General features: G+C 38.3%; 1 protein-coding gene across 5 annotated transcripts in view; it reads left to right on the top strand.

Moving 5' to 3' along the window:
* LOC128778199 (ankyrin repeat domain-containing protein 26-like) overlaps window positions 1-18,247 on the top strand; it is a 184,635-nt gene that overhangs the window by 105,330 nt on the left and 61,058 nt on the right. For 3 of the 5 annotated variants that reach the window (XR_008423629.1, XM_053906783.1, XM_053906733.1), the window contains exons 18-19: window positions 3,618-3,688; window positions 4,019-4,112. The exons of the other annotated variants lie outside the window; for them this stretch is intronic. Coding sequence is in view for 2 of the 3 variants with exons in the window: in XM_053906783.1 (XP_053762758.1) it covers window positions 3,618-3,688; window positions 4,019-4,112 (165 nt within the window). In the remaining variant the exon portion in view is untranslated. The remainder of the gene's footprint in view (window positions 1-3,617; window positions 3,689-4,018; window positions 4,113-18,247) is intronic. 5 annotated transcript variants of the gene reach the window in all.

Raw genomic sequence — 18,247 nt, forward strand, 5'->3', positions numbered from 1 at the left:
TCATTAACAATGACCGGCAGATCATTATGCAAACGTCCTTCTCATAGGAATGGACTTTTCTCCTTGTTGGATTTTGTAAAGGAAAAGAAATGCCAGTGAAAAAGGAGAAATGGCTTCTCTGTCAGAGCCTTACCTAGTAACATAGTGCTCCTATCATTGCAAGTTCAGACTCATTTTTTTTTTCCATTCACGTGAGTTAATCAGACTTTCAGAGATTTCACAATTCAATCTCAGAAAAGACTAATGTGCCACTCAGGATTCTCATTTATTGATATGTAGTGAAACCCCAACTGTTTTCCAAGCAGAACAGTTAATGTCATCCCACTCTCACCCTCCTTTGTAGGATTCTCATTGTAAATCCTAAGTGGGAGCAATGAGGTAGATACACTGACCAACTCGTTTCTGTCAGTCGCAAAAGCTATATAATATACATGCAAGTTTCATTAGGCAGCTATACCCATCAGGAGAACTAGAACATTCTGTTGACTGGTCCTTTTTGTGGCTGAAGAGACATTGAAAATTACTTCCTTTTCTAGACATCTTATTAATGAGTCACATTGTATTAGGGAACTTTTCATGCGAGTAACATGATACTCGGTTGATCAGTCTTCTATGAATGAGAGTGCTAGGCATTGTCCTGCTGTGTCCTAAAGAAATCATTAAGGTCTCAAAAACTAAAATCTGTAAGGATATCTGAAACTGATGAAGCTTATTAAAGAATAACGAGGGATTTTCTGTAGATCCCTATAGAAAGGAATTAGGGTTATGGCATGAAATTATCTGCCACTTTAAAGTGTTCCCTGTGAAACAAAAACTTAGATAGCTTTCAGCCAACTCAGTCCATAGCTCTGACTTCTCTAGAAGGTCCTTATCTCCTGAATCCCCAAACCAGGGGCTACCTGGGTGAAGACATTTGATGCACACAATTTTCAGGTGAAGAATCTGGATTGGGAAGAAGAGGTAGCTCTAGCCAACTTAACCTTCCTAACAATATAGTCAAGTATGGGTCTGAAAGGAACTTCAGAAGACTTCCGTAGGTTGAAATCTCTATGGACTAAGAAATTACTCAAAAGGAAACAAAGACAAACCAGTGATCATCCAGCCCTTGTGATAAATGTCATGTTATAAAGAAAAGCGAGTCAAAGTATGCTGGTCAGCATCCTAAGGGTAAGGGTGCTCCCAAAGACTAAATAAGAAAAGCACACTCAAAGTAACACCGAAAAGAGTCCAAATAAAATGTACACGATTAGCTGTCTACAAAGGTACTCCATGTCAAGTAATGATTTTTGAGTGCGCGGTTGAGGATGTTGTCTATGAGCACCTAGACAGAAGAGCGAAAAGTACACATGGCCTAGGTAAAGGGGCCAAAGCTGGAAATGTGAATTAGAGAATCTGGTTTTGAAGCCTTAAGAGCAATTCAAAACACAGATAGCAAGGGGCAAGGACTTAATGTCAGGGGTTGCCGTCCTTCAGAAATAAGGTGTGGTAAAAAGAGCAGAGGGAGGGCATGGTCATTTGTCTCAGCTGCTGCTGAAAAGTGAAGCAGGCAGGATAGAGACCTTAATAAAATTAAAAAAAAAAAAAGAGGTTCTTGATGACCCTCAAAATGTCTTAGTGGAATGACTGGAGTGAAAGTTAGATTTTAGTGTAAAAGAAGGAAATAAGTGAAGAAAACTTGAATCTGTGGATGAGACGATACATTAAAGAATGTTCGAGTCCACTGCAAGGGGAGAAGCAGTGTGATAGATGGACAAAGCTTCAAAAGTTAAGCAAATGGTTAATAGAAAAGGAGAAATTGAAATCTTTCTTCCTTATGCAGCTGGTGCTGTGATTTACAGATGTGTAGCACTTTACCAACTGCAAAGCTCTGGGGCCAGCTTTTCTGATATGTTGTTACCACAAAGCCTTAATCTCCTCATCAGAGTACCTGCTAAAGCAGCCTAATGTAAACAGTGTGGGCATGAAATGATTGAGGAAATTTGGTTTAGTAAGACTCCATTATTTCCATGTCAGTGGCTTTCCCTTGCCTCTGATGGTCATGTAAAGCATCTATTACTCAATGTAAGAGGTGCTATTTGTACCGTAGTCCGTGAGTATTGTCCACTGAGTAGTATAGAGAGGATGTTAGTTGAAAGTATTATAAGAGGAAAAAAAAAGTACTGTTTGCTAGTGGCATTGGCGAAAGTTGTGTGAAGTACTGAGGAGAGATTCTGGGCCTCATGCTCCCCATTTGCTGCCACTTGCGGTGGTATGAAGAATGACTTCAGTATAATTTGTATAGGGGACCACTTGTATTGGCATGCCACCTGCCTTAACTATCTCATTGTATTGGAACGCAAAATACAGCAACAGTAATCATGCTAAATGCATACACTTAGAGCTGACTATGTGCCATGTACCCTTCTAAGTTGTTCACGTGTTATTTCCTAATTTTATATTCCCAAGATCCCAGTGTGGTAGATCCTATTATTATTTATTTTTCAGATCCCTTTTATAAGATTCTTTATTTTGAGAGAGAGAGAGACAGAGAGAGAGACAGAGAGAGATTGTGGGAAGAGCAGGTAGGGAGAGAGAGAGAGAGAGAGGGAGAGAGAGAGAGAGAATGCCAAGCAGGCTCCTCGCTATCCACGCAGAGCTGGATGTGGGGCTCAATCACGTGACTCTGAGATCATGTCCTGAGCAGAAATCAAGAGCAACACGCTGAACCGACTGAGCCACTCAGGTACCCCAGTAGGTGCTGTTATTACTTTCATTTTACAGATTTAGAGACTGAGACATGGAAGTTTTAGGTAGTGTGCTTAAGGTCATACAGCTCATAACCAGCAGAATTGGGAATTCAGACCCAGGCTTTCTGGCTCCTACTAGGATACTGCTTGTCAAACTCTTCCATGAAATATCTCGTTGTCACTGAAAACAGCATGTTCAGTTTCATAATCACGAGAACAGCAATTGTCATTCACCTATGTGAATATGTAAAATCATAGTTGATGTGGTGCTTGGAATATGAAAACAGAAATGTTTACCATAAGGTAATTTCCTATATTTCCTCCATTTGACCAGTAGATACATTTGTATTTTTATCTGATCATATATAATTTAAAAACATTAACAACATTATGTTTTTGTAGGAGAGTAAGATTGGTAAACTATTCTGTACCAGTATTGAAATGTTTTCGGCTTTGTAGGCCATAGTCTCTGTTGTAGAAGCTGAACTCTTTTGTTATGACCTAAAAGTAGCCATCATTCAGCATGTAGAGGAGAGTGTGGCTGGGTCCAATAAGATTTTAGTTACAGGGGCGCTTAGGCGGCTTAGTTGGTTGAGCGTCCTGACTCTTAATTTCCACTCAGGTCATGATCCCAAACCCCACATCATGAGACTGGTCATGAGACCGAGCCCCACATCAGGCTTCACCCTGAGCTTGCAGCCTGCTTCCCTTTTTCTCTGTCTCTCCCTCTGACTCCCTTCCCACTTGTGTGTGCTCTCTCCCTCTCTGTCTCTCTTTCAAGTACAAAATAACAACAAAAAAAAAAAAACAAAAACATTTAGTTACAGAAACAGGTGATGGTGTTGAACTAGATTGACAGTATTTAAAAGTATTATTTTTTCTTTATTTTAGTTACAAGAAGCACAGGAACGACATGCAGAGGCCGTAAGATACGCTGAGAAGATTAAAGATCATATGCTAAAGTATAATTTAAACCTCACAGAAAATAACTTGTTTATTTATAAAGCAGATAAGGAGTGTACTATGAGAAATGTATTAGTTATGCGAGTATATCATTGTTAACCTGGATACAAATTCCAGCTTTGAGCTATTTTTAAATGCAAAATTTTGGCCTCTTGTCTCTCAATTTTGCACCATTACCACAAAACACAACGAAAAAATTGGCACAATTGCCAAATCATCCTCTTGATACAATTTTAAGAATTTCTGTAATACCCTCACTTGTCCAGAAATAACACGATACAGTTTTAAAATTATGTGTGAGAATAATTATCTTAAGATCTGCATTTTAGGCTAAAGGTTAAAAATGCCAGGCAAGAAGCAACCATCAAACATCAAGCGGCCCAAATTCGAGATCTTCAGAGCAACTTGCTAAAGGCAAGTTTGGTAAGTCGATCTCTTAATGATTGTCCTAAAAAAGGAATCCTTATGTCACTAGTAGTAGTACATAAGAATGTTTTGGATCATATGGAAAATTTCACTGATCAAGTTATTTGGTTGATATTGTTTCTGCTTGCCACTAGTGATGTAATTCTTCTATATAGATGAAGTTGATTGAATTCATAAAGTAATGATGTTTGTAGTCAGATTTAAATAAAAATATTGTGAGAATCTAAGAAGAGCAACATTTTATATATACCACAGTGAGCATTTGGTTTCGTCCTCCTTTTGGCTATTGTATATAAAGGTGCTGTGAACATTGGCATACAGATGTGTGAGTCCCTGCTAATATTTTTCAGCGTGTTTCAAACGTCCCCAGTCTTTGAGAGATCATTTCATCTGGCATTCAGATTTTCTGTTGTAAACCCAACCCTTTAGTGAGAGTTTCAGAAAGAGTTCTTTTAATGATGATATGTTGTAATTTATAATTACAAATTTGCAACTTATTCTCTTCATCAACAATGACTAGCAGGTCATTATGCAAACATCCTTCCCAAAGAATAGCCTTTTCTATTTGTTGGATTTTGTAAAGGAAAAGAAATGCCAGTGAAAAAGGAGAAATGGCTGCTCTGTCAGGGCCTTACCTAGTAACATAGTGCTCCTACCATTGAAAGATCAGAAACTTATTTTTTTTTTCCACTCACTTGAGTTAATCAGCCTTTCAGAGATTTCAGAATTCAATTTCAGAAAAGACTAATGTGCCATTCAAGATTCTAATTTATTGATATGTAGTGAAACCACAACTGTTTTCCAGGCAGAACAGTGAATGACATCCCACTCTCACCCTCTGTTGTAGGATTCTCATTGTAAATCCTAAGTGGGAGCAAGGAGGTAGATACACTGACCAACTCGTTTCTGTCAGTCGCAAAAGCTATATAATATACATGCAAGTTTCATTAGGCAGCTATACCCATCAGGAGTAGAACATTGTGTTGACTGGTCCTTTTTATGACTCAAGGGACATTGAAAATTACTTTCTTTTCTATACGTCTTATTAATGAGTCACATTGTAATAGGGAACTTTTCCTGCGAGTAATATGACACTCTGTTGATCAGTCTTCTATGAATGAGAGTGCTAGGCATTGTCCTGCTGTGTCCTAAAGAAATCATTAAGGTCTCAAAAACTAAAATCTGTAAGGATATCCGAAACTGATGAAGCTTATTAAAGAATAACGAGGGATTTTCTGTAGATCCCTATAGAAAGGAATTAGGGTTATGGCATGAAATTACCTGCCACTTTAAGGTCTTCTCTGCGAATCAAAAACTGAAGATTGCATTCGGCCAACTCAGTCCATAGGTCTGACTTCTCTAGAAGGTCCTTATCTCCTGAATCCCCAAACCAGGGGCTACCTGGGTGAAGATATTTGATGCACACAATTTTGAGGTGAAGAATCTGGATTGGGAAGAAGAGGTAGCTCTAGCCAACTTAACCTTCCTAACAATATAGTCAAGTATGGGTCTGAAAGGAACTTCAGAAGACTTCCGTAAGTTGAAATCTCTATGGACGAAGAAATTACTCAAAAGGAAACAAAGGCAAACCAGTGATCATCCAGCCCTTGTGATAAATGTCGTGTTATAAAAAAAAGCGAGACAACGTGTCCTCGTCAGCATCCTAAGGGTAAAGGTGCCCCGTAAGACTCAATAAGAAAGACACACTCAAAGTAACACTGAAAAGAGTCCAAATAAAATGTACACGATTAGCTGTCTACAAAGGTACTCCATGTCAAGTAATGATTTTTGAGTGCGCGGTTGAGGATGTTGTCTATGAGCACCTAGACGGAAGAGTGAAAAGTACACATGGCCTAGGTAAAGCCGCAAACCTGGAAATGTGAATTAGAGAATCTGGTTTTGAAGCCTTAAGAGCAATTCAAAACACAGATAGCAGGGGGCAAGGATTTAATGTCAGGGGTTGACGTCCTTCAGAAATAAGGTGGGGATAGAAGCGCAGAGGGAGGGCATGATCATTTTTCTCAGCTGCTGCTGAAAAGTGAAGCAGAATAAAGACTTTAATAAATTTTTTTTTAAAAAAAGGTCCTTTATGACCCTCAAATTTTCTTAGTGGAATGATTGGATTGAAAGTTAGATTTTAGTGTAAAAGAAGGAAATAAGTGAAGAAAACTTGAATCTGTAGATGAGATGATTCATTAAAGAATGTTCGAGTCCACTGCAAGGGGAGAAGCAGCGTGATAGATGGAGAAAGTTTCCAGCTTAAGCAAGTGGTTAATAGAAAAGGAGAAATTGAAATCTTTCTTCCTTATACAGCCGGTGCTGGGATTTACAGATTTGTAGCACTTTACCAACTGCAAAGCTCTGGGGCCAGCTTTTCTGATATGCTGTTACCACAAAGCCTTAATCTCTTCACCACAGTACCTGCTAAAGCAGCCTAATGTAAACAGTATGGGCATGAAATGATTGAGGAAATTTGGTTTAGCAAGACTCCATTATTTCCATATCAGTGGCTTTCCCTTGCCTCTGATGGTCATGTAAAGCATCTACTACTCAGTCTAGGCGGTGCTATTTGTACTTTACTCCGTGAGCATTGTCCACTGAGGGTATAGAGAGGATGTTAGTTGAAAGTATTATAAGAGGAAAAAAAAAGTACTGTATGCTAGTGGCATTGGCGAAAGTTGTGTGAAGTACTGAGGAGAGATTCTGGGCCTCATCCTCCCCATTTGCTGCCACTTGCGGTGATATGAAGAATAACTTCAGTATAATTTGTATAGGGGACCACTTGTATTGGCATGCCACCTGCCTAAACTATCTCATTGTATTGGAACGCAAAATACAGCGACAGTAATCATGCTAAATGCATACATTTAGAGCTGACTATGTGCCACGTACCCTTCTAAGTTGTTCATGTATTATTTCCTAAATTTACATTACCAAGATCCCAGTTAGGTAGATACTATTATTATTTATTTTGAGATCACTTTTTTAAGGTTCCTTATTTTGAGAGAGAGAGAGAGAGAGAGAGAGAGACAGATTGTGGGGAAGGGAAGGTAGGGAGAGTGAGAAAGAGGGAGAGAGACAGAGAGAGAGAGAGAGAGAGAGACAGAATTCCAAGCAGGCTCCTTGCTGTCCACGTAGAGCCCGATGTGGGGCTTAATCACGTGACCCTGAGATCATGTCCTGAGCAGAAATCAAAAGCAACACGCTGAACCGACTGAGCCACTCAGGTACCCCAGTAGGTGCTGTCATTACCTTCATTTTACAGATGCAAAGACTGAGACATCGAAGTATTAGGGAGTGTGCTCAAGGTCATAGAGCTCATATCCAGCAGAATTGGGAATTCAGACCCAGGCTTTCTGGCTCCTACTAGGATACTGCTTGTCAGACTCTTCCATGAAATATCTCGTTGTCACTGAAAATAGCATGTTCAGTTTCATAATCACGAGAATAGAAATGTCATTCACCTATGTGAATATTTAAAATCATAGTTGATGCAGTGCTTGTAATGTGAGAACAGAAATGTTTACCATAAGGTAATTCCCTATATTTCCTCCACTTGACCAGTAGATACATTTGTATGTTTATCTGATCATATATAATTTATAAACATTAACAAAATTATGTTTTGGTAAGAGAGTAAGTTTGGTAAACTATTCTGGAAGAGTATTGAAACATTTTCGGCTTTGTAGGCCTATGACCTAAAAGTAGCCATCAATCAGCGTGTAGGGGAGAGTGTGGCTGGGTCCAATAAGATTTCAGTTACAGGGGCACTTGGGTGGCTTTGTTGGTTGAGCATCCTGACTCTTAATTTCTGCTCAGGTCATGATCCCAAACTCCACATCATGAGACTGGTCATGAGACCGAGACCCACATCAGGCTTCACCCTGAGCTTGGAGCCTGCTTACGAGTTTCTCTGTCTCTCCCTATGACTCCCTTCCCCATTTGGGCGTTCTCTCTCTCTCTCTCTCTGTGCCCCACTAAGTCAAAAAAAAAAATAACATTTGGTTACAAAAACAGTTGATGGTGTTTTACTAGATTGTCAGTAGTTAAAATTATTTTTTTTCTTTATTCTAGTTGCAAGAAGCAAAGGATCGAGAGGCAAAGGACATAAGATATGCGGAGAAGACGTAAGATCATATGCAAAAGTATAATTTAAACCTCACAGAAAATACCATATTTATACAGCAGATAAGCAGTGTAGTACGAGAAATATACTTGTTATGCCAGTATATTATTGTTAAGCTGGATACAAATTCCAGCTTTGAGCTATTTTGAAATGCAAAATTGGGGATATTATATCTCTATTTTGCACCTTATCCACAAAACATGAGAAAAATGGCACAATTCCCAAATCTTCCTCTTGATACAATTTAAAGAATTTCTGTAAGACCCTCATTTGTTCAGATATTATATGGTATTGTTTTACAATGATGTGTGAGAATAATTATCTTAAGATCTGCATTTTAGGCTAGAAGTGCAAAATGCCAGACAGGAAGAAACCATCAAAGAACAAGCGGCCCAAATTCAAGAACTTCAGAGCAACTTGTTAAAGAGAAGTTTGGTAAGTCGGTCTCTTAATGTCTGTCCTACTGAAAAGGAATCCTTATTTCACTAGGAGTAGTACATAAGAATGTTTGGGATCACATGGAAAGGCTCACTGATCCAAATATTTGGTTGATATTGTTGCTATTTGCTACTATCGATGGAATTTTTCTATAGAGATGAAATTGATTGAACTCATAATGATGTTTATAGTGAGATTTTCATAAAAACATTGTGAGAGTCTAAAAAAGCAACATTTTATATATACCACAGTGAGCGTTTGGTTTAGTCCACCTTTTGGCTACTGTTAATAATGCTGCTGTGAACGTTGGCATACAAATGTGTGAGAGTCCCTGCTAATATTTTTCAGCGTGTTTCAAACTTCCGCACAATTTGAGTGATCATGTCATCTTGAATTCTGACTTTCTCTTGTAGTCTCAACCCTTCAGTGAGAGTTTGAGAACGGGTTATTTTAATGATGATTTGTTGTAATTTGTAATTACAAGTTTGCAATTTATTCTCTTCATCAAGTATGACTAGCAGGTCGTTATGCAAACGTCCTTCTCAAAGGAATGGATTTTTCTCTTTGTTGGATTTTGTAAAGGAAAAGAAATGCCAATGATAAAGGAGAAATGGCTGCTCTGTCAGGGTCTTACCTAGTAACATAGTGCTCCTACCATTGCAAGTTCAGAAACTCATTTTCTTTTTCCACTCACTTGAGTTAATCAGCCTTTCAGAGATTTCACAATTCAATCTCAGAAAAGACTAATGTGCCACTCAGGATTCTCATTTATTGATATGTAGTGAAACCACAGCTGTTTTCCAAGCAGAACACTTAATGTCCTCGCACTCTCACCCTCCTTTGTAGGATTCTCATTGTAAATCCTAAGTGGGAGCAATGAGGTAGATACACTGACCAACTCGTTTCTGTCAGTCGCAAAAGCTATATAATATACATGCAAGTTTCATTAGACAGCTATACCCGTCAGGGGAATTAGAACATTCTGTTGACTGGTCCTTTTTGTGGCTGAAGAGACATTGAAAATTATTTTCTTTTCTAGACGTCTTATAAATGAGTCACATAGTAACAGGGAACTTTTCATGCGAGTAACATGACTCTCTGTTGACCAGTCTTCTATGAATGCGAGTCCTAGGCATTGTCCTGCTACTGTGTCCTGAAGAAATCATTAGGGTCTCAAAAACTAAAATTTGTAAGGATATCCAAAACTGACGAAGCTTCTTAAAGAATAACGAGGGATTTTCTGTAGATCCCCATAGAAAAGAATTAAGGTTATGGCATGAAATTGTCTGCCACTTTAAGGTGTTCCCTTGAAACAAAAACTTAGATAGCTTTCAGCCAACTCAGTCCATAGCTCTGACTTCTCTAGAAGGTCCTATCATCTCCTGAATCCCCAAACCAGGGGCTACCTGGGTGAAGACATTTGATGCACACAATTTTGAGGTGAAGAATCTGGATTGGGAAGAAGAGGTAGCTCTAGCCAACTTAACCTTCCTAACAATATAGTCAAGTATGGGTCTGAAAGGAACTTCAGAAGACTTCCATATGTTGAAATCTCTATGGACTAAGAAATTACTCAAAAGGAAACAAAGACAAACCAGTGATCATCCAGCCCTTGTGATAGATGTCGTGTTATAAAGAAAAGTGAGACAAAGTATGCTGGTCAACATCCTAAAGGTAAGGGTGCCCCTTAAGACTCAAAAAGAAAGACACACTCAAAGTAACACTGAAAAGAGTCCAAATAAAATGTACACGATTAGCTGTTTACAAAGGTACTCCATGTCAAGTAATGATTTTTGAGTGTGCGGTTGAGGATGTTGTCTATGAGCACCTAGATGGAAGAGGGAAAAGTACACATGGCCTAGGTAAAGGGGCCAAAGCTGGAAATGTGAATTAGAGAATCTGGTTTTGAAGCCTTAAGAGCAATTCAAAACACAGATAGCAAGGGGCAAGGACTTAATGTCAGAGGTTGCCGTCCTTTAGAATTACGGTGACCACTCAGGTCATGATCCTAAACCCCACATCATGACAGCGGTCATGAGACCAAGCCCCACATCAGGCTTCACCCTGAGCTTGGAGCCTGCCTACAATTTTCTCTGTCTCTACCTCTGCCTCTATTCCCCACTTGTGCATGTTTTCTCTCTCTCTCTCTCTCTAAAGTAAAAAAAAAAAAACATTTAGTTACAGAAACAGGTGATGGTGGTCTACTAGCTTGTCAGAAGTTAAAATTATATTTTCTTCCTTATTTCAGTTGCAAGAAGCAAAGGATCAACATGCAGAGGCCATAAGATATGCCGAGAAGATGTAAGATCATATGGAAAAGTATAATTTAATCCTCAAAGAAAATAGCTTGATTTTTATAAAGCAGATAAGCAATGTAGTATGATAAATGTATTAGTTATGCCAGTATATCCTTGTTAAACTGGATACAAATTCCAGCTTTGAGTTATTTGGAAATGCAGAATTGTGGCACATTTTATCTCAATTTTGCACCTTATCCACAAAAGACAACGAGAAAAATGGCTCAATTGCCAAATCTTCCTCTTGATACAATTTTAAGAATTTCTGTAATCCCCTCATTTGTTCAGAAATTGTATGGTACTTTTGTAAATTTATGTGTGATAATAATTACCTTAAGATCTGCATTTTAGGCTAGAAGTGCAAAATGCCAGGCCAGAAGAAACCATCAATCAGCAAGCGGCCCAAATTCACAATCTTCCGAGCAACTTGTTAAGGACAAGTTTAGTAAGTCAGTCTCTTGATGTCTGTCCTACTGAAAAGGAATCCTTATTTCAATAGGTGTAGTACATAAGAATGTTTTGGATCATATGGAAAATCTCACTGTTCAAAATATTAGGTTGATATTGTTCCTACTGGCTACTAGCAATGGAATTTTTCTATAGAGATAAAGTTGATTGAACTCATAAAGTAATGATGTTTATAGTGAGATTTTCATAAAAACATTGTGAGAGTCTAAAAAAGCAACATTTTATATATACCACAGTGAGCGTTTGGTTTAGTCCACCTTTTGGCTACTGTTAATAATGCTGCTGTGAACGTTGGCATACAAATGTGTGAGAGTCCCTGCTAATATTTTTCAGCGTGTTTCAAACTTCCGCACAATTTGAGTGATCATGTCATCTTGAATTCTGACTTTCTCTTGTAGTCTCAACCCTTCAGTGAGAGTTTGAGAACGGGTTATTTTAATGATGATTTGTTGTAATTTGTAATTACAAGTTTGCAATTTATTCTCTTCATCAAGTATGACTAGCAGGTCGTTATGCAAACGTCCTTCTCAAAGGAATGGATTTTTCTCTTTGTTGGATTTTGTAAAGGAAAAGAAATGCCAATGATAAAGGAGAAATGGCTGCTCTGTCAGGGTCTTACCTAGTAACATAGTGCTCCTACCATTGCAAGTTCAGAAACTCATTTTCTTTTTCCACTCACTTGAGTTAATCAGCCTTTCAGAGATTTCACAATTCAATCTCAGAAAAGACTAATGTGCCACTCAGGATTCTCATTTATTGATATGTAGTGAAACCACAGCTGTTTTCCAAGCAGAACACTTAATGTCCTCGCACTCTCACCCTCCTTTGTAGGATTCTCATTGTAAATCCTAAGTGGGAGCAATGAGGTAGATACACTGACCAACTCGTTTCTGTCAGTCGCAAAAGCTATATAATATACATGCAAGTTTCATTAGACAGCTATACCCGTCAGGGGAATTAGAACATTCTGTTGACTGGTCCTTTTTGTGGCTGAAGAGACATTGAAAATTATTTTCTTTTCTAGACGTCTTATAAATGAGTCACATAGTAACAGGGAACTTTTCATGCGAGTAACATGACTCTCTGTTGACCAGTCTTCTATGAATGCGAGTCCTAGGCATTGTCCTGCTACTGTGTCCTGAAGAAATCATTAGGGTCTCAAAAACTAAAATTTGTAAGGATATCCAAAACTGACGAAGCTTCTTAAAGAATAACGAGGGATTTTCTGTAGATCCCCATAGAAAAGAATTAAGGTTATGGCATGAAATTGTCTGCCACTTTAAGGTGTTCCCTTGAAACAAAAACTTAGATAGCTTTCAGCCAACTCAGTCCATAGCTCTGACTTCTCTAGAAGGTCCTATCATCTCCTGAATCCCCAAACCAGGGGCTACCTGGGTGAAGACATTTGATGCACACAATTTTGAGGTGAAGAATCTGGATTGGGAAGAAGAGGTAGCTCTAGCCAACTTAACCTTCCTAACAATATAGTCAAGTATGGGTCTGAAAGGAACTTCAGAAGACTTCCATATGTTGAAATCTCTATGGACTAAGAAATTACTCAAAAGGAAACAAAGACAAACCAGTGATCATCCAGCCCTTGTGATAGATGTCGTGTTATAAAGAAAAGTGAGACAAAGTATGCTGGTCAACATCCTAAGGGTAAGGGTGCCCCTTAAGACTCAAAAAGAAAGACACACTCAAAGTAACACTGAAAAGAGTCCAAATAAAATGTACACGATTAGCTGTTTACAAAGGTACTCCATGTCAAGTAATGATTTTTGAGTGTGCGGTTGAGGATGTTGTCTATGAGCACCTAGATGGAAGAGGGAAAAGTACACATGGCCTAGGTAAAGGGGCCAAAGCTGGAAATGTGAATTAGAGAATCTGGTTTTGAAGCCTTAAGAGCAATTCAAAACACAGATAGCAAGGGGCAAGGACTTAATGTCAGAGGTTGCCGTCCTTTAGAATTACGGTGACCACTCAGGTCATGATCCTAAACCCCACATCATGACAGCGGTCATGAGACCAAGCCCCACATCAGGCTTCACCCTGAGCTTGGAGCCTGCCTACAATTTTCTCTGTCTCTACCTCTGCCTCTATTCCCCACTTGTGCATGTTTTCTCTCTCTCTCTCTCTCTAAAGTAAAAAAAAAAAAAAACATTTAGTTACAGAAACAGGTGATGGTGGTCTACTAGCTTGTCAGAAGTTAAAATTATATTTTCTTCCTTATTTCAGTTGCAAGAAGCAAAGGATCAACATGCAGAGGCCATAAGATATGCCGAGAAGATGTAAGATCATATGGAAAAGTATAATTTAATCCTCAAAGAAAATAGCTTGATTTTTATAAAGCAGATAAGCAATGTAGTATGATAAATGTATTAGTTATGCCAGTATATCCTTGTTAAACTGGATACAAATTCCAGCTTTGAGTTATTTGGAAATGCAGAATTGTGGCACATTTTATCTCAATTTTGCACCTTATCCACAAAAGACAACGAGAAAAATGGCTCAATTGCCAAATCTTCCTCTTGATACAATTTTAAGAATTTCTGTAATCCCCTCATTTGTTCAGAAATTGTATGGTACTTTTGTAAATTTATGTGTGATAATAATTACCTTAAGATCTGCATTTTAGGCTAGAAGTGCAAAATGCCAGGCCAGAAGAAACCATCAATCAGCAAGCGGCCCAAATTCACAATCTTCCGAGCAACTTGTTAAGGACAAGTTTAGTAAGTCAGTCTCTTGATGTCTGTCCTACTGAAAAGGAATCCTTATTTCAATAGGTGTAGTACATAAGAATGTTTTGGATCATATGGAAAATCTCACTGATCAAAATATTAGGTTGATATTGTTCCTACTGGCTACTAGCAATGGAATTTTTCTATAGAGATAAAGTTGATTGAACTCATAAAGTAATGATGTTTATAGTGAGATTTTCATAAAAACATTGTGAGAGTCTAAAAAAGCAACATTTTATATATACCACAGTGAGCGTTTGGTTTAGTCCACCTTTTGGCTACTGTTAATAATGCTGCTGTGAACGTTGGCATACAAATGTGTGAGAGTCCCTGCTAATATTTTTCAGCGTGTTTCAAACTTCCGCACAATTTGAGTGATCATGTCATCTTGAATTCTGACTTTCTCTTGTAGTCTCAACCCTTCAGTGAGAGTTTGAGAACGGGTTATTTTAATGATGATTTGTTGTAATTTGTAATTACAAGTTTGCAATTTATTCTCTTCATCAAGTATGACTAGCAGGTCGTTATGCAAACGTCCTTCTCAAAGGAATGGATTTTTCTCTTTGTTGGATTTTGTAAAGGAAAAGAAATGCCAATGATAAAGGAGAAATGGCTGCTCTGTCAGGGTCTTACCTAGTAACATAGTGCTCCTACCATTGCAAGTTCAGAAACTCATTTTCTTTTTCCACTCACTTGAGTTAATCAGCCTTTCAGAGATTTCACAATTCAATCTCAGAAAAGACTAATGTGCCACTCAGGATTCTCATTTATTGATATGTAGTGAAACCACAGCTGTTTTCCAAGCAGAACACTTAATGTCCTCGCACTCTCACCCTCCTTTGTAGGATTCTCATTGTAAATCCTAAGTGGGAGCAATGAGGTAGATACACTGACCAACTCGTTTCTGTCAGTCGCAAAAGCTATATAATATACATGCAAGTTTCATTAGACAGCTATACCCGTCAGGGGAATTAGAACATTCTGTTGACTGGTCCTTTTTGTGGCTGAAGAGACATTGAAAATTATTTTCTTTTCTAGACGTCTTATAAATGAGTCACATAGTAACAGGGAACTTTTCATGCGAGTAACATGACTCTCTGTTGACCAGTCTTCTATGAATGCGAGTCCTAGGCATTGTCCTGCTACTGTGTCCTGAAGAAATCATTAGGGTCTCAAAAACTAAAATTTGTAAGGATATCCAAAACTGACGAAGCTTCTTAAAGAATAACGAGGGATTTTCTGTAGATCCCCATAGAAAAGAATTAAGGTTATGGCATGAAATTGTCTGCCACTTTAAGGTGTTCCCTTGAAACAAAAACTTAGATAGCTTTCAGCCAACTCAGTCCATAGCTCTGACTTCTCTAGAAGGTCCTATCATCTCCTGAATCCCCAAACCAGGGGCTACCTGGGTGAAGACATTTGATGCACACAATTTTGAGGTGAAGAATCTGGATTGGGAAGAAGAGGTAGCTCTAGCCAACTTAACCTTCCTAACAATATAGTCAAGTATGGGTCTGAAAGGAACTTCAGAAGACTTCCATATGTTGAAATCTCTATGGACTAAGAAATTACTCAAAAGGAAACAAAGACAAACCAGTGATCATCCAGCCCTTGTGATAGATGTCGTGTTATAAAGAAAAGTGAGACAAAGTATGCTGGTCAACATCCTAAGGGTAAGGGTGCCCCTTAAGACTCAAAAAGAAAGACACACTCAAAGTAACACTGAAAAGAGTCCAAATAAAATGTACACGATTAGCTGTTTACAAAGGTACTCCATGTCAAGTAATGATTTTTGAGTGTGCGGTTGAGGATGTTGTCTATGAGCACCTAGATGGAAGAGGGAAAAGTACACATGGCCTAGGTAAAGGGGCCAAAGCTGGAAATGTGAATTAGAGAATCTGGTTTTGAAGCCTTAAGAGCAATTCAAAACACAGATAGCAAGGGGCAAGGACTTAATGTCAGAGGTTGCCGTCCTTTAGAATTACGGTGACCACTCAGGTCATGATCCTAAACCCCACATCATGACAGCGGTCATGAGACCAAGCCCCACATCAGGCTTCACCCTGAGCTTGGAGCCTGCCTACAATTTTCTCTGTCTCTACCTCTGCCTCTATTCCCCACTTGTGCATGTTTTCTCTCTCTCTCTCTCTCTAAAGTAAAAAAAAAAAAAAAACATTTAGTTACAGAAACAGGTGATGGTGGTCTACTAGCTTGTCAGAAGTTAAAATTATATTTTCTTCCTTATTTCAGTTGCAAGAAGCAAAGGATCAACATGCAGAGGCCATAAGATATGCCGAGAAGATGTAAGATCATATGGAAAAGTATAATTTAATCCTCAAAGAAAATAGCTTGATTTTTATAAAGCAGATAAGCAATGTAGTATGATAAATGTATTAGTTATGCCAGTATATCCTTGTTAAACTGGATACAAATTCCAGCTTTGAGTTATTTGGAAATGCAGAATTGTGGCACATTTTATCTCAATTTTGCACCTTATCCACAAAAGACAACGAGAAAAATGGCTCAATTGCCAAATCTTCCTCTTGATACAATTTTAAGAATTTCTGTAATCCCCTCATTTGTTCAGAAATTGTATGGTACTTTTGTAAATTTATGTGTGATAATAATTACCTTAAGATCTGCATTTTAGGCTAGAAGTGCAAAATGCCAGGCCAGAAGAAACCATCAATCAGCAAGCGGCCCAAATTCACAATCTTCCGAGCAACTTGTTAAGGACAAGTTTAGTAAGTCAGTCTCTTGATGTCTGTCCTACTGAAAAGGAATCCTTATTTCAATAGGTGTAGTACATAAGAATGTTTTGGATCATATGGAAAATCTCACTGATCAAAATATTAGGTTGATATTGTTCCTACTGGCTACTAGCAATGGAATTTTTCTATAGAGATAAAGTTGATTGAACTCATAAAGTAATGATGTTTATAGTGAGATTTTCATAAAAACATTGTGAGAGTCTAAAAAAGCAACATTTTATATATACCACAGTGAGCGTTTGGTTTAGTCCACCTTTTGGCTACTGTTAATAATGCTGCTGTGAACGTTGGCATACAAATGTGTGAGAGTCCCTGCTAATATTTTTCAGCGTGTTTCAAACTTCCGCACAATTTGAGTGATCATGTCATCTTGAATTCTGACTTTCTCTTGTAGTCTCAACCCTTCAGTGAGAGTTTGAGAACGGGTTATTTTAATGATGATTTGTTGTAATTTGTAATTACAAGTTTGCAATTTATTCTCTTCATCAAGTATGACTAGCAGGTCGTTATGCAAACGTCCTTCTCAAAGGAATGGATTTTTCTCTTTGTTGGATTTTGTAAAGGAAAAGAAATGCCAATGATAAAGGAGAAATGGCTGCTCTGTCAGGGTCTTACCTAGTAACATAGTGCTCCTACCATTGCAAGTTCAGAAACTCATTTTCTTTTTCCACTCACTTGAGTTAATCAGCCTTTCAGAGATTTCACAATTCAATCTCAGAAAAGACTAATGTGCCACTCAGGATTCTCATTTATTGATATGTAGTGAAACCACAGCTGTTTTCCAAGCAGAACACTTAATGTCCTCGCACTCTCACCCTCCTTTGTAGGATTCTCATTGTAAATCCTAAGTGGGAGCAATGAGGTAGATACACTGACCAACTCGTTTCTGTCAGTCGCAAAAGCTATATAATATACATGCAAGTTTCATTAGACAGCTATACCCGTCAGGGGAATTAGAACATTCTGTTGACTGGTCCTTTTTGTGGCTGAAGAGACATTGAAAATTATTTTCTTTTCTAGACGTCTTATAAATGAGTCACATAGTAACAGGGAACTTTTCATGCGAGTAACATGACTCTCTGTTGACCAGTCTTCTATGAATGCGAGTCCTAGGCATTGTCCTGCTACTGTGTCCTGAAGAAATCATTAGGGTCTCAAAAACTAAAATTTGTAAGGATATCCAAAACTGACGAAGCTTCTTAAAGAATAACGAGGGATTTTCTGTAGATCCCCATAGAAAAGAATTAAGGTTATGGCATGAAATTGTCTGCCACTTTAAGGTGTTCCCTTGAAA

The sequence above is a fragment of the Panthera pardus genome, unplaced genomic scaffold (assembly GCF_024362965.1).
Source record: "Panthera pardus isolate Hobbes unplaced genomic scaffold, ASM2436296v1 HiC_scaffold_1, whole genome shotgun sequence".
Taxonomy (NCBI): Eukaryota; Metazoa; Chordata; class Mammalia; order Carnivora; family Felidae; genus Panthera; species Panthera pardus.